The sequence below is a fragment of the Corapipo altera genome, unplaced genomic scaffold (assembly GCF_003945725.1).
Source record: "Corapipo altera isolate COAL_440 unplaced genomic scaffold, ASM394572v1 23, whole genome shotgun sequence".
NCBI lineage: Eukaryota > Metazoa > Chordata > Aves > Passeriformes > Pipridae > Corapipo > Corapipo altera.
The window spans coordinates 19,658,713-19,673,523 of NW_020884878.1; the positions used below are offsets into that span (position 1 = coordinate 19,658,713).

Below are 14,811 nucleotides of genomic sequence, written 5' to 3' on the forward strand. Positions count from 1 at the left end.
CATCTTTCTTATCAAAATTGTGCTTGGTTTGTCCAGCGATATACTTTGAAATACTCTCTTATTCATTCACCTGGTTTTTTGCCATTTCTGTGTACAAAATGTAATATCTAAAAGCATTATTCTTAGTGAGAAATCTAATTAGTAAATTATCCTTTCTTCCTGTGGCTTAGCTTGCAATTATAAGCCCAATAAGCCTGTGTTGAAGAGGATGGAAGTGCTGAATACACGATTCAGTAGAAATATTTTATTTTCCTCTACAGATTCATAATTCACATTGCCTGTAGGCCCTAGTGTCAAGTAAGTTTCGCAGGGGCTGCAATCACTGAGTCTAGAACATTGGATCGATGCTTCTTTGTTGGCTAATTTCTTCTGACTTTTAAAAATCATTTTTTTTGGATTTTTTTTTTTTTAATCAGGGTTATAAGACATTAATTGTCATGGTTGTTCTGGAAATATGGCAGAGTAAAGTCAAATCTTACAGATCTTATGAATGTACAACATCACTGAGATCTTATTTCAGTAAGATTTAGTTTGGTATTTAAGATTCTGATTTTTGGAAACTGGTTTAAATACAGTGAATAGTCAAATTGTTAATAAAGCATGCCACATATATTAGAAATGAAGATTTTTAGTTTTTCAGAAACAACCAGAAAGCCTCTTATTTTATTCTGATACCCCAGAAACCTGGCATTTCAGAAATTCTTTAGTCACATTCAGAAACCTGATTCTCCTTCTCTCTGAAGAAATCAGGTGGGTTCTTTAAGTGTTGAATGCCAAGAAAGCATACACTGTGTGATGTTCTCTGCTGTAGGGACCACCTGAAGAGGCAGAATATCTGTATGTGGCAGTCAGCCCCATGATTATGAGATGTGTCATCTTCTCTGCTGTGCTGGGAATCCTGGTGAGAAAGGAGAATAATTTCTGTGCCACCCTCCTTTGAGTGAGAAAAGGCTGTAGAGGTACCTGATGTGTGTTCCATGTGAAGACCACTCTCCCTTATATGTGCCACAGGAAATAGCCTAGCCTGTTCACTAGATACTGTTTGGAGCTGTCCCTCTGCTGGGTATAGGTCTCAGGCTAAATAAGAACAAAAGTCATCTGGATTTTGGCAGCATGGGGCCTATTTACATGACGAAGTAAATGCAGTATTTTTTAAATGTAAACTAAAACTTATGGGGAAAAAGCAAAAAAAAATACTACTGGTTACAAATTACAGTTTACCTACTTGCAGATAAATGATGTTATACCTGTATAAAGAGTCAAAATGTCACCAAAAAATACATCATTGTACTCTTTTTTTTCAGTGAATTAAGCATTAGGTAAAATATTTCCATATGAAATCTGAATACTCTTATTTCCCAGTTGGAAAGCATTAAAGAGTTCTGTTTGTTTTCTGGTACACATTATTTCAGGAGGACAACTTTTTTTCATCCTGGTAGTTTTGTTTAGAATAATAACACAGAATGAACCAACTTTCTTTCTAGCTAAATTAAGAGTGATTTACTGCTGTTGATCACATCTCCAAGGGTGAAGAATAACAGGAAGAACTGTTAGTTTGGGATAAACAGATTTTGTTTCCAGCTGAAACCACACAGGGCGTTTTAGCCAGTAATCATAGGGGTAGTGGTTGGGAGTGAATTAGCGCAAGCCTGCCATCTACTGAGGCACACACCACCGCTGCGAACACCCCGCCTCTGCGATCTGCCTGGGGAACTGAAATTAAGGTGCATATGCCAGTAGGTGTGCAGTCATCCATCACAACCTTGTTTACAGGAAAAAGAAAAAAAAAAAAAGTACAAAACCCAGTTGAACTTTTCATCAAAAGTGATTATGGGGTACGAATCTTTATGCTTTTTAGCTGTTGCTTCATTTGTGTTTGACCTTAAACACATCCAACAGTAGAAAGTAGGCTGACTCTGTTTATCTGACCATACATAAGAATGTGCCTGGGTGAAAAAGATCACATGAGATTATGAGATTTATACCATTTTGAAGATATTGTGAGTGAAAATTTAAGTGAAGCCCTACAAAGGGCAAACAAGAGTATCATGGGGCATTTTACTATTTTGCCAGATGTTTGATTTCTGGGAAAAGTTAAATAAAATATGAAGCTTATAAAGAGCTTTCATCCTTATTTCTCCATACATACATGTAAAACATTACCAAAATTAATATTTGCATGTTTTCTTTAAATAACATCCACTGTGAAATAAAAGAAACTGTACAATTGTTAAAGCTTATCACGAAGTATTTTAATAAGGATGTAACAGTTTCCACATCAGCAGTTTTTAAACTCAAAGGAGCTGACTCACAGTCCACTGAAGTGAATTAGGATTTTTTTCTCTCATTTTTATGGACTTTGAATCAGATAACTTTGAAATATTAAATTCATACATTCATGACACAGTACCTAAAAGTAGTATCCTGCTTTTTGCTGCTGAGAAAAGTTAAAGGGTATAATTTAACAAAAACCTGTAGTAAGTCCACCACCAAAAATCCTAGATGCCTTAACTGTCAGCCTTACATTTAACACTGTACTTAAACACTGTAGCTACATCTACAATGCTATGGGTATGCTGCTACTAGAGATTTTTTCCAATCTTTTGCATCAGATTGCCAGTAGTTATAATTAATACAACCACAGTATTGTGCTAGAGAAGTGATTTGTCACAACTACTGGGACACTTGCCACTGTGTGACACTGTTAGCATAGGTGGTGGAAAGAAAAAACATAGCTGCTTGTTTCAACACAGTCTGTACTGATTCTTATGTCTGGGATAAGAGGGAGCAGGGACAGAAGGTTTTGTTTAATCAGCTGTCATTTATCAAAGAAAGCTTCATTTGTCTATATGAAAATTGTTCTGTCATGAGAGGGGAAGAGAGAAAACTCAAAAAAGGATTTTTTGGGGGGAGACAATGTGGATGAAAGAGTTAGGAAAAATGAGAATGTTTTTATCTGAAAAGGAGCCTTCTTGAGCATCACCGATTTTAAATGCAACCTTGCGAGTAGCCACCACAGACATAAGTACAAAGTATAAACTGCTTCAGAAAAACACATTCACAACACAGTGACAAGAATAAAATAAAAAAATCAAACAAGAAGACATCTGGCATACACTAAAAACAAGAATTCTCAGAAATGAAACATTGAGAAGCTCTGAATTAGTATATTACACTGTACGAAACTCATTTTATATTTTTTAGTGCAACAGAAGAAACTGGACCTAGGGTAATAGCTATTACCAAACAGCTACTTTTTCTGTCAAGTATTTATTTCAGATCCAGCTGGAGATTTTGAAATGGATCCCTCTTTTTCCATGTAGGCTAAAGTGATTTTGTGGCCACCCAGGTCACTCAAAAACTGTCTCAGCTCCCTTCATTGCTGTTTCGCAGCTGACAGAGCAGGTGCAGGACAGCAGCTTCGCAGTCTAGTGCTCTCTTTAAACTTCATTATTAGAACATTTGATTGTATGTATGGACACATTCAAACATTTCCCAGTTTGGCATTCCTCCTCCAACTCCTGGCTCAGTGCTCTGCTCCCTGTGAGCCACAGGACTGTTTATCTCCCACTGTCAGCAACCTGCCATGCAGCTGTAATAATCAGATTTTTTTCCTAAGACCTTTTCTGCTCAGCTTTCACTGAGCATACCACAGAGTGTCAAACCCCCAGTGACGTGGATGCTGTCTGCAAAGCAAAAAACAGCTCCATGACTATGCTGCTTATTTTCTAGGGGACTTTTTCCTTCCTGCTTTCTATTTTATCCCAGGGGGAGAGAAGGGTAGGTGCAGAGAGAGGCTACTTGCTCCTTCGTGGGGGAGGGCAAGATATGTGTTGGGGGAACATTTTCCAGTATTTCTAAACTCTGATGGGGGAGGCACATACCGACAGATGTTGAGCAGGGTCATTTTCAGTCCGAGGGAATCTGAGCCTGGATGCTGGGGCTTGACGGAGGCAGGCTCGACTCAGTGGCCTGGAGGGTCCCACAAACCAAGGGGAAGGGCAGCCTGTACAAAAGGTGGTGGGAGAGTCATCTGTACAGCCATTTGTCAGACACAGAGAGGGGTGGCAGATCCCAGGCTGCCAGACCCTAAGTTAACCCACGAGAGCCACAATTTGCTAAATGGGTGTCAAAGTATCAGTGAATACACCCATTCTCAAGGGAGGCAGCCTTGGTGCCTCCCTGAGTTGAGGGGGCAGCAGATCAAGGATGTGGGATTTTCTTTGCTCTTTCTTGTGCCTAACAGTGCTGTTGGTAGGCAGGACTGAAATCCCTTCCCTCCCAGCTCCCCATGCCACAGCCCTGGCCTTGCTCACCCTCCACCTGGGGGGCGTAGGGAAGCTGGGGGGTAGGAATTTTTCCTCAGAGGGTGGTAATCCTGGAGGTGCAAGTGCCATTCCTGTACATGCTCCCTGACTCCAAGTTGTCTGGGGGAAAGTCCTCCACACTGTATGCCCTGCTCTTGAGGGCAGTGGCATAGTAGTCGATGGGTTCCTCTGCAGCATTGTCCATCCAACTGAGGCAGAGCAGTCGCTGGAAGGACCGCTTGAAGTTGTCTGAGAGAAAGCCATAGAGGATAGGGTTGGCACAGCTGTTAGCATAGCCCAAGATGACAGAGAGCTGGCTGATGGTGGCATCATCCTGCTCTACAAAGACATTGACCAGCTGCACAATGTAGAAGGGCATCCAACAGATGACAAAGACCATCACCACCATCATGACCATGAGGGTGATCTTGCGTTCTGAGCGTTTGCGTTGCTGCCAGCCAGCCTTCAGGGCCACCATGCGCATCTTGGCAATGATGAGGATGTAGCAGAGGCAGATGGCCACTACAGGCAGCAAGAAGCCCATCAGAAAAGTGTAGATCACAAAGACCACCAGCCACCTCTGGGTGGGCTCTGGCATGAGCATGTTGCAAGCCACCGTTCCATCACTGTTGGCTGCTGTGTTGGAGAAGATGATGATGGGCAGGATGATGAGGATGGAAAGCACCCAGACACCCAGATTGACCATCTTAGCCACAGTGGGCCGGCGGTACCTAGCCGCCTTGATGGGGTGCACCACAGCAATATAACGGTCCACACTGAGCACGGTCAGGCAGTAGATGCTGGTGAACATGTTGATGGCATCCACACTGAGCACCAGACGGCAGAGTAGTGAGCCAAAGGGCCAGTGGTGCAGCAGGGTGGAGGTAACCAGAAAGGGGACGCTGAGCATCAGCAGCTCGTCCGCGATGGCCAAGTTGAGGATGTAGATGTTGGTGGCCGTCTTCATCTTGGCGTAACGTAGGATCACGTAGATGACCATGGAGTTGCCGCACAGCCCCACCAAGCACACTACGGAGTAGATGAATGAGATGAGGATGGCGCTGCCCTGAGACTCACTCAGGGTGCTGTTCGGAGCGCCAGAGGAGTTCCTGCCGCCCGAGTACATGCCCCCCGCCGCCGCCTCTCCCGAGGCGCCGCTGTCTCCGCTGCCACCGCTGCCGCCGCTGTCGCTGCCGCCGCTGTCGCTGCCGCCGCTTTCGCTGCCTGCACCGCGCGGAAGCCTGGGGCAGGTGCCATTAGGGAGCATCCTTTGCCCGGACCCCCCCGCCCCGTCTCAGAGCAGCAGGCCCCCGCCGTCGGCCGGGTTCGGCATCATCCCGGCAGGGCTCCCGGCGCGGCGGCTGCGGAGCGCGGGCATCGGGAGGGAGGCGGCTGCCGGCGCCGCTCGCTTCGCGCGGCGGCAGTTGCTGTTCCCCGGCTGGTGAATGATTAATAGCAGAGGCGCGTCACCAGCTAAGGAAAGGAGGAGGGAAAGAGAAAAAAAATGCGTGAGGAGACGTAAGTGGGTGTCCCTTCCAACCCCCCACCCCCCTACTCCCCTCGCCCGCCTCCCATCCCGCCCTCCGACTGTTCGCAGCTCTGGCAGGTCCAGGGCTGCTGGAGTGCAACCTGTCCCCTGCCCCACTGCCCCCCACCGTGCAATGCCCCCCGACCCCGCACTGCTGTCCCCTCCAGTATCTCTCCTGCCGATCACTATCCTCTCCTCCCCCTTCATTCTCCGCTGCTCCCCCTCCATGGCACCTAGGTCCAGGCCAGGGGCACTGCAGTCAAAGGGACCATCCTTTCTCCTTTAAGAGGAAGGCCCGAATCATGGGTGGGTGGGCAGCATTACCTGGGCAGGCACACCTCATGCCTATGCAGCTGCTGTAACCCTCTCTGTCACTGCACCAAACGCATTGCCCACTCCATAGCGCTGCCACCAGGCACGGCACTATGACAAACTACATAACCTTCAAACCTATGCACAAAGCACTGTCCATGCCTCCTACCACCATGCAACTCCATGACACCTGCATTGTCCTATCCTACCATCACCACCAGAAATCACACATGAGCAGCATCCAACACTTTACAGACCTACCCCTCTCCACACACTCTGTCCTGAAAATGCCCCCCGCACCCTATTCTGACACCCCAGTGCATACCTCTGTCCATCACATCCAACAGTACTCTGATCAGTTTGCACACTACAGCATCCCATCACTATTTACACCATGATGGTGCCAAGACCATCCTATGCTGGTATGCAAACCAAGCATCTGTCCACTCTCGTATCCCCTCACATACTGCTTCCACTCACAGGATCACTTCAAGCTCAACCATCATATGCTGCCTCACCACTGCTACACCCCCCTCTCTTCATATTGTACTTAGAACATATGCATATCCCTGATAGGATTCTATACACACAAGGTGAGGCTATAAACCCTCCTCAGCACTACACAGTGACATAAACCATAGGCACCATTCCCAGTCATTCACTGCTTCTACTAATACATAGCCATCACTACATAAATTACTTATTCTACGCTAACACAAAAACTGCTTCTACACATTGATCTATACTGTGCTGTTTTGTACATACACCCTGAGCCCAGGGTAACTATACACCAAGAGTTGCTCATATTGTCAACTCTAGGCAGACACTGGTGCCTTATATGCTTCATCTCTACCACCAGTTCCAAATGCGCATGAACACCTGCAGATAGTCCTAATACTGCATCTCTGTACCCTGGTGAGCATACTTTCCTGTTTTTAAAAAAAGGTTGTTTTTAACAACCTTCCCATACACCTCTCCTTCTGGGAAATTTGTCTTATATCTCCCTATATGCTACTGTTCCGTGTATACAGTCTGTCCTTGCATACTTATACTTAATCACTTAATCAACTTTCCTGTACCACTACCACCTGATCGTTCTGTATTAACCAGACATGGTTACTCACTAGTAAACACACCTTCACACTTGCTCACTGCATCAACACTCCCTCAGCACAGGCATACATACAAAATACTCAGGAATTCCTTCCTTATTCTGTTGGCTGTAGCCCCTTATATGTGTGAGCATACCATACCTGTATGGGTAACAACCCACCTCTTCACATAAACTGTCGCCTATGAGCACCACCTACTTTTGCCAAGAACAGCAGGTCCACATCACACAAATATCACCACAGTGCATATGCTGCTGTATGCTCCCTATAGCACCACTAGATTCAGCATCACACATGCGTCCTTACAACCTACTCATTTTACCAGGCATACCCATCACCTCCTACTGTTCACAGATCTTGTTATCACTGTCTGCCCACCATCACAATTATGCATATTATCACTACCCACCACTTTAATATGCAGATACATGCAGCATTACCATCAATTTATTGCAACTCCTCATCAGGAATTTATTCTCTCTAGCACCTTATATATCCCTATACCCCTTAACACCATCAACATCTATTCCAACACATATTTAAACCTCTCTGACTGTATGACTTTCCTCATGTCAGTCATCACCTTCAATCAATGTACACCTAGGCACTCCAATATGACAAGCATGTGTTCTATGACACCTTGTCAAAGGTATTGCATTTAGCACATACATACTTTTTCATGACCCTTACCAAGCTGTTCGTTTTTCTTCTGTGTTTAAAGAGCAGATTGTGAATACATATAGATGTATATGTACACCCCTACACATTACAAAAATAACCTTATTCAGTTTTTAGTAATTGCACGCAAGTTCTATTTGGATAATATTCTCTGTGACTTTTGAGGACTTTTTGTATTTAATGTAGAAATGCATTTGTTGAGAAGCCTTTGCAAATGATCTTGCCATTCCTAAGACTGTTGCTATATACAAGTGCTTTAGCCAGATGTTAGAGCACTTCAGGATGTCACACAAATTTTTCTTAGAAAATTCATACTTATATTTGGGGGGTTAGAGGTTGTATATTCTGATGTGTTGGCATCAGACCTTCCAGCATATAGTGACAAAAAATATTTATATTTACACCATGAAAAATCTTTACTTGCATTTGTGCTATATGACCCTGCTCAAATCTCTGCAATTATGTAAATTCAGCTGTATTGGTTTTGAAACTGTTAGTAGTGGCATCATCACCACAAAACTTCAGTTCTTGCCTGCATTGCCCTCCATGATATTTGCATTCATATAAACACACAGTCACTCATGGAGGCATTTTAGACATTTTACTCATGCTGTGGCCCATTTCACATTACTTTATCATGCTTGTATTTGGCATGCCATGCATCCAGAAGGGTCAGTAAAAGCTCTTCTGTTGAAGTAGATGTGGGCATAGTGTTCTTTCTAACTGTGATGATTCAAAATAAATTACCTATAAATTGTAATTCCTGCAACAGTACTAGCCTCATTAGGCATCACACACATACCTGCTTGACATACATGCCCAGAAAAAACCAAAATGCCATCACAGGCATAGTTATAATAATTTACCACGTGCTATAGCATATCAAAAGGTTTGAGGATGTCTATATCTCCATTCACTGAAGTTTCCTTTGGGTATGGAAAATTTCATTCATATTAGAGAATGATATCATTTCCCAAAAAGGAATTGTTGGAATGCCTGCTTAGTCACTTAGATCAGTTCCTGTAACAAAGTTTATAGGTATTAATTTACTGAGAAATTGTATCTACTGATCTTAGCAATGCTCAATATTGCTCAAGACCCAAAAGCATGCACTTCTAACCTCAATTATTTGATAAAGTAGGAGTACTTGATTGGAAAGAATGTAAAATAATGCATTTTATTATCCCAAGAATGATATGCTGCCATTGTAAATACTGACATTGGCATAATTCTGACAATCAAAAATTCCTTTAGAGAAGAAATTTAACTTTAAAGTAGATACAAACCAACTCCAATGTGGAAATATGACTAGAAAATTTATTTTTGTTACAGTACATTCTTTACCTGGGGACTTTGCCTGTAAAGAGTAGACCAGAGTTCTAAGCTTGTGTTTATGATCCACCTGTCACAAAAGGGGGAAGGGCAGAATGACCTTCTCTACACAGTCTGCAGGTTGGCCTAAGACATACGTAGATACTTTCCAGTAGCCCATTTTTGTAGCAACATCTGCCTCCCATGGAAGGGAGGAAAAAGAATTATCTCCCAAAAAATTCTTACTTCTGGGCCATGCTGGGAAGTCTAGGGCTAAGGCTTAGGCCCTTCCTGGGGTTAGAGTTAGGGTTAAGAGAGGCAAGAAGCCCATAGCTCCAGGTGCAGTAGGGGTACAAGGGGGAGTACCAGTGGTAGATGATGTATTTTCTCTCTGCCAAGACACATTTCACCGAATGTCATTGTGTCTTAAGTATTGTGGTAAGAAAAAGACAACAGTCATGACACTTAAGAGAAAGCCTATGGTAAATTATTAAATATTTAAACCTGAGACAGTATAAGGATAGTTGTTTTTAGTATCTTACAGCTTTTCAGCACAGCAATGATGTGGTAGCCCATGAAACTGCTCTGAGTTGTATACACTGTGAAGCTTCAGCAAATTCAAAAGAGCTTTTGTGGGCTGAGTCATTTCAATGAGATCTCACTGACTAATTCAGTAAAGTGTCTTCTATTCAAACTGTAGGCGCCCTGTGCACCATTCAAACAAAATGTTTCATAAATCTTGCTGAGAAATTGATGAGTGAACACTCTTTTACAACCATTTATTTCTACAAAATAGCAAAATATCATATAATTTGGGTAATCTATTGAATTGTAATCTGTTACAGTTTTGTTAAAAATCTTTCAGTACCCATTTCAATTACGTATTTTTGGAAGTCATACATTTTTCATGATCTTTTGATTAAGATGGAAAATTTCGTGCTGCTTGAACCACTCAGATGTAAATTCTGTTCTTGTTTTATGACTGATACCACTGGATGTGCTATGAATCAGCAGAGAATTTAACTTCTTATTAGAACATCAACATATTTTTAAGTGTCTCACTTTTAATACAACTATTGTATCTTAGATGCCATGATTCTGGTTATCATTTAACAGAGTGCCTCAACTTCACATCAATTTTAGCTATGATTAAAAAATGCAGCGCAAATAGACAGATGGAAGTTATTCATTATAATGGTATGTTAGAAAGCATTTTCTTCCAAAAGGAAAATTTTGTCTTTTAAACTTTACAATTAATTGAGAAATTAACATCTATTCTGTAAAAACAGATGTTTTAAACCAGATTCATCAGAGTCAAGCTGTTGCTTAGATAACACATAAATGAATCTTTGTGTCTTGATCCAGATGCATTTATTTCAGATTTAACTGCTGAAGAGGTTAAAATCAGATGGCTGACAAAATCTGTTATGTTGCAATTCTTCCTTCTTCATCACATTTTTCTCCTGTAGTAGTTTATAACTGACAAAGAGTGCCATTATTAAAATCAATTATCCAGAAGTCATACAACAAAGTCCTTTGTGTCATTAATTTTTTTTCAGGAAATCCGAAGTCTGAACATATGTACTGACAGCACACTCCCAAATAAGATATAGTGCCCAATTCAGATCTGAGACACACTCTTCCAAATCTGAATAGTTCGGTTTACTGGTAATTAACCAGTGTTAGTGGTTGGAACCTCAGTTTTCAAACGTTGCCTGCCTTCAAAAAGTTGCTTGGTGACAACTGTCATCAGTGGAAAGTGCAGCCAAAGTGTTACTGAGTAAGTTTTGTCAGTAAACATAGCCTAGAACAAACTGTATGTAGCAGATTTTCATCATACCTAGCTAAAATGCGTCTGCATCAGGGCAGGTAATTGTATTTAAAATCTTTATACTGCTTGATTAACTTGAATATTTGAAAAGAATGAGGGAGTTGAATATGTTGTTTTAGCTGGATAAAGAGTATCTGAGGAGTCATGCTTCTCAATACTTCCTTGTTCTATGCTATAATGCATATTCCAATATAAATAAAACCTGGTATTTAAAAAAAAGTAAGGCAACTAATCTTATCACTTCAAAGGGCATAAACTAAGCAAATACTCATAAGCAGGAAAACTGCATGCTATATTTCTTACTTGGAAGTAGGGGCATTTTCCAAAGCGGAAGGTTATTTCTCAATTTAGTGAAAATTGCCATATTTCTATTTACTTCCCTGAACATGGATCATTATGTTAACTGAGCTTTCTCTCTGAGGTTTCACAGTATGTATTCCATTCTGGAGCAGAATATTTATGACTTGTTTGCTAGTCCTTATTACAGTATAACTGAATACACCAGACCCGAGGTCTGGTGTTTCTCCAAAGGGATAGAAGTGTGGAGTAGTGATTCGACACCTACAGACGTCACTGGCATCTGAAATAATCTACATTTCAAGTTACAATACTGGTGTCAGAACTGATTTCACCTATAGTTATGTCTCCTTGGAAAGACTTGTATAATTATAGATGTATATCTTGAAGAGAAAGTTAGGGTCCAGTTACATTTTTGGGGGGCAACATTCAGAAGCCCAGCTAGCCTAAAGAACTTTATGAGCAATAAAATAGCTGCTGGTTTACAATTTGGGTGTGTCAACTGTCTTGATCCTGGTGAAAACCATTCCATGCAGATCTGAGTATGGAGATTTGTCTTACAGGGAAACAGTATATTCTTCAGAGAAATGGTCATGAAGTTTCTCAGGGATTTAAGAGAATTTGATTTGTTGTCTTTATATAAAATTGCAGCACTTCAAGGTGTTTCATAGATATCACTGTATTTAAACAAAAAAATTGGAAATAATTTAGTTAAGCTTCACACAAAGATAATCTCAAAAGCCATTTCACCTGGTGACAAATTATGGTGTCATTTACAGCAGTTTCCTTTACTATGCGTTCCTGTGCAGGACAAAATGCCTCAAATCACTCACAAGTAGCTGGGCAAAACTGTTAAAACCAAAAGAGGCTCATCCTGAAGAAAATTTTGCACACTTTTATTTAACTTGTAGAGTAGACTTACCTGTTATCTTTCCATTGTAAGAGGTGATAATGACAGGAAAGTAACTGAAAACTTGTTAAAATTATCATTGGTAAATGGAAATGTCAGAAACCCTTTATGATGGGATGACCTTGCAATTTATTCACAAATTCATGCCATAATCCCCATACCAAGTGTGTTGTAGAACCACAGTTTTAATTTTGTAGACAATTCTATACAATTTTTAATACTCTGTTCATGCTTCTTTTTAAGCATTGCTATATTTTCACTGATTCCCAGTTGTGTAATCTTTGGGGTCTTTGAATTTTTTCTTGTGGTATGAGTGACTCACTATAAACTCCCTGTTTTGAAGAACCACTTAATCCTTAAGGAGTTTTATTCATACAAGTTACAAGAAGAATGGGAATTTTTCATCATTCAAGCAGAGATGGAAATGCACATTCAAAGAACATGCAAATCCATTGAAAAATTTTGGACTTGAAAAATGTCTTTAAAAGTAAAGCTTCTGAATAATTTGATGAATGCAGCTCCTTGAAATTTTTCATGACTTTTTAAATAAAAGCACCTGTGACATTTGTGACTTCCATTGGGCTGGATTGTGTCCATCAGCAAGGGTAAGTAATTGCAAATAATTATTACAAAAGCTAATTGAAGAAAAAGGTATTAGGTTTTTCTGGTCTTCTCTTCTAGTGAAGTGTTTCCCTACAGCAGATACTATTCTCTGGTGCTTTGTCAGCCTAATTTTGAAATTACTCAGTTATTAGTCTTCACCAGACTCTTTACAGTAATTGTTACATTTAAATGTGTGCTGGTTGGATACTCTTTGCCAGTGCTAAGTATTTATTTTGGTAGACCTAGATACAGACAGAGTATAAATATTGCACTAAATGTAATAGCAAAATGAGGAGTGGTCAATTATGAACAGAGTGGGCTGGGGACAAAGGACGGTGCTGTTTGCATGCAAATAACTTTAAACAAATCAAGAAGTATTGCTATGATTGCAGAGAACAAAATAAATTTGTAGAATAACCATAGCTGTTGTATGGCACCCAGTTGAATTTTATCACTCACTTTATCTAGATTGTGGAAAGAGTTCTTAGAGTGTGAGTTTTCATTTAAAGGTCATATGAATAAATGATATAGATCTTCCTGACTGATCACTTCTCAACCTCCTGAGAAATATTTATACAGCAAACAATCATTTAATTCATGGTAAATCTTGTTAAAAATTGATATTTCAGTATATTATGATGTGTAATTTTTCTTTTTACTTGAGAGTAATGGGAAACTATTTTTATAATGGAAATGATAACACACAATTAAAGGGAAATATGGCTACTAACAGCTGAAGTAGAGGTACATGTCATACAGTGATAGCACAGGTCTAGCTTGTGTTGCCTGAAGTTCAAGTCCAACTGCACAAGACTGACGGAAGACAAGCACAATCCTTGAGTTAACTTTGGTTATCTGTTATACTTGTACATCTCTGAAAATGGTTCAGCATTTGAGGAACATTATTTTGTACATCTAACAGTCACTGCAAATATTTCAAAATTTTCTTTTTTTTTTAATCTGTTATCTTTGGTATTCTCATGTCCTGTGCTTTGGGTAGTCACCAATGCTACTGCAAAAGCGTACAGTGCTGTATTTTTGGATTCAGTGGGAGAATAACATTGGTAGCACACCAGTGTTTTAGATGTTGCTAAGTGGTGCTTACCTTAAGTTGAGGATTTTTCAGTGTCTCATGCTCTGCAAGTGAGGAGCTGCACAAAAAGCTGGGAGGGAGCCTGGCCAGGACAGCTGACCAAACTGTCCAAAGGGATGTTCCATACCATAAAATGCCATGCTCAGTATATAGACTGGGGGAGTTAGCCAGGAGATGCCAATCACTGCTTGGGGGCAGGCTGGATGTCAGTCAGTGGGTGGTGAGCAATTGCACTGTGCATCTCTTTTTCTTGGATTTTACTCCTTTCACTCCCTCTTCTTTTCCTTACTATTACTCTTAAATCATGGCCTTCACGTACCCTTGTATGTATTTTATTTTTTTTAACCCCCACTGGAATACATATAGATCTCAGTTCCAGCCACCATCTAACAGACATACCCTGGATTGGCTGCATGGGCAAACAAAGATTTCAATTTTCAGCTACATCAGATTAACATTAAAAACAGAGAGAAATTATGGAGGAGATGGTGCAGTCTTAGAATATACTCAGGGATGGAGGACTGCTTGTGCAAGGCTGCACTGAAGCCTTTACTAACCTTGTCTTTCCTGTTATTACCCTTGCTAACTAGAGCAAAGGTCTCCTGCACTGGCACAAAACCACTTAAATGACTGACTGCATCCATGGTTTGAAGATACCGTGTCTGAAGTCACTGAAGTGGCTCCAGGCTGAGCAGAACACTTCTCATTCTGGTCTGGCCTTTGCTCATCCCCATGTCACTTTATTGTGTACATTATTGGTAAAGTAGTTTCCACATGGAGAGGGACGAGAGTTGCCTTACAGATGTTTCTCAGCTGCTCTTTGATCTGT

At 41.0% G+C, this 14,811-nt stretch overlaps 1 protein-coding gene across 1 annotated transcript; it reads right to left on the reverse strand.

The window, feature by feature from the left end:
- Positions 1-1,978: 1,978 nt before the first annotated feature.
- On the reverse strand, positions 1,979-5,787 carry SSTR1 (somatostatin receptor 1). The gene has a single exon (XM_027638249.1). It carries the CDS (start codon positions 5,572-5,574, stop codon positions 4,363-4,365), a length of 1,212 nt encoding a protein of 403 aa, XP_027494050.1. The 5' UTR covers positions 5,575-5,787; the 3' UTR covers positions 1,979-4,362.
- Between the last annotated feature and the right edge of the window lie 9,024 nt (positions 5,788-14,811).

Excerpts from the sequence above, each read along its gene's own strand:
- SSTR1 (XM_027638249.1), bottom strand. The coding sequence starts at position 5,574 with ATGCTCCCTAATGGCACCTGCCCCAGGCTTCCGCGCGGTGCAGGCAGC.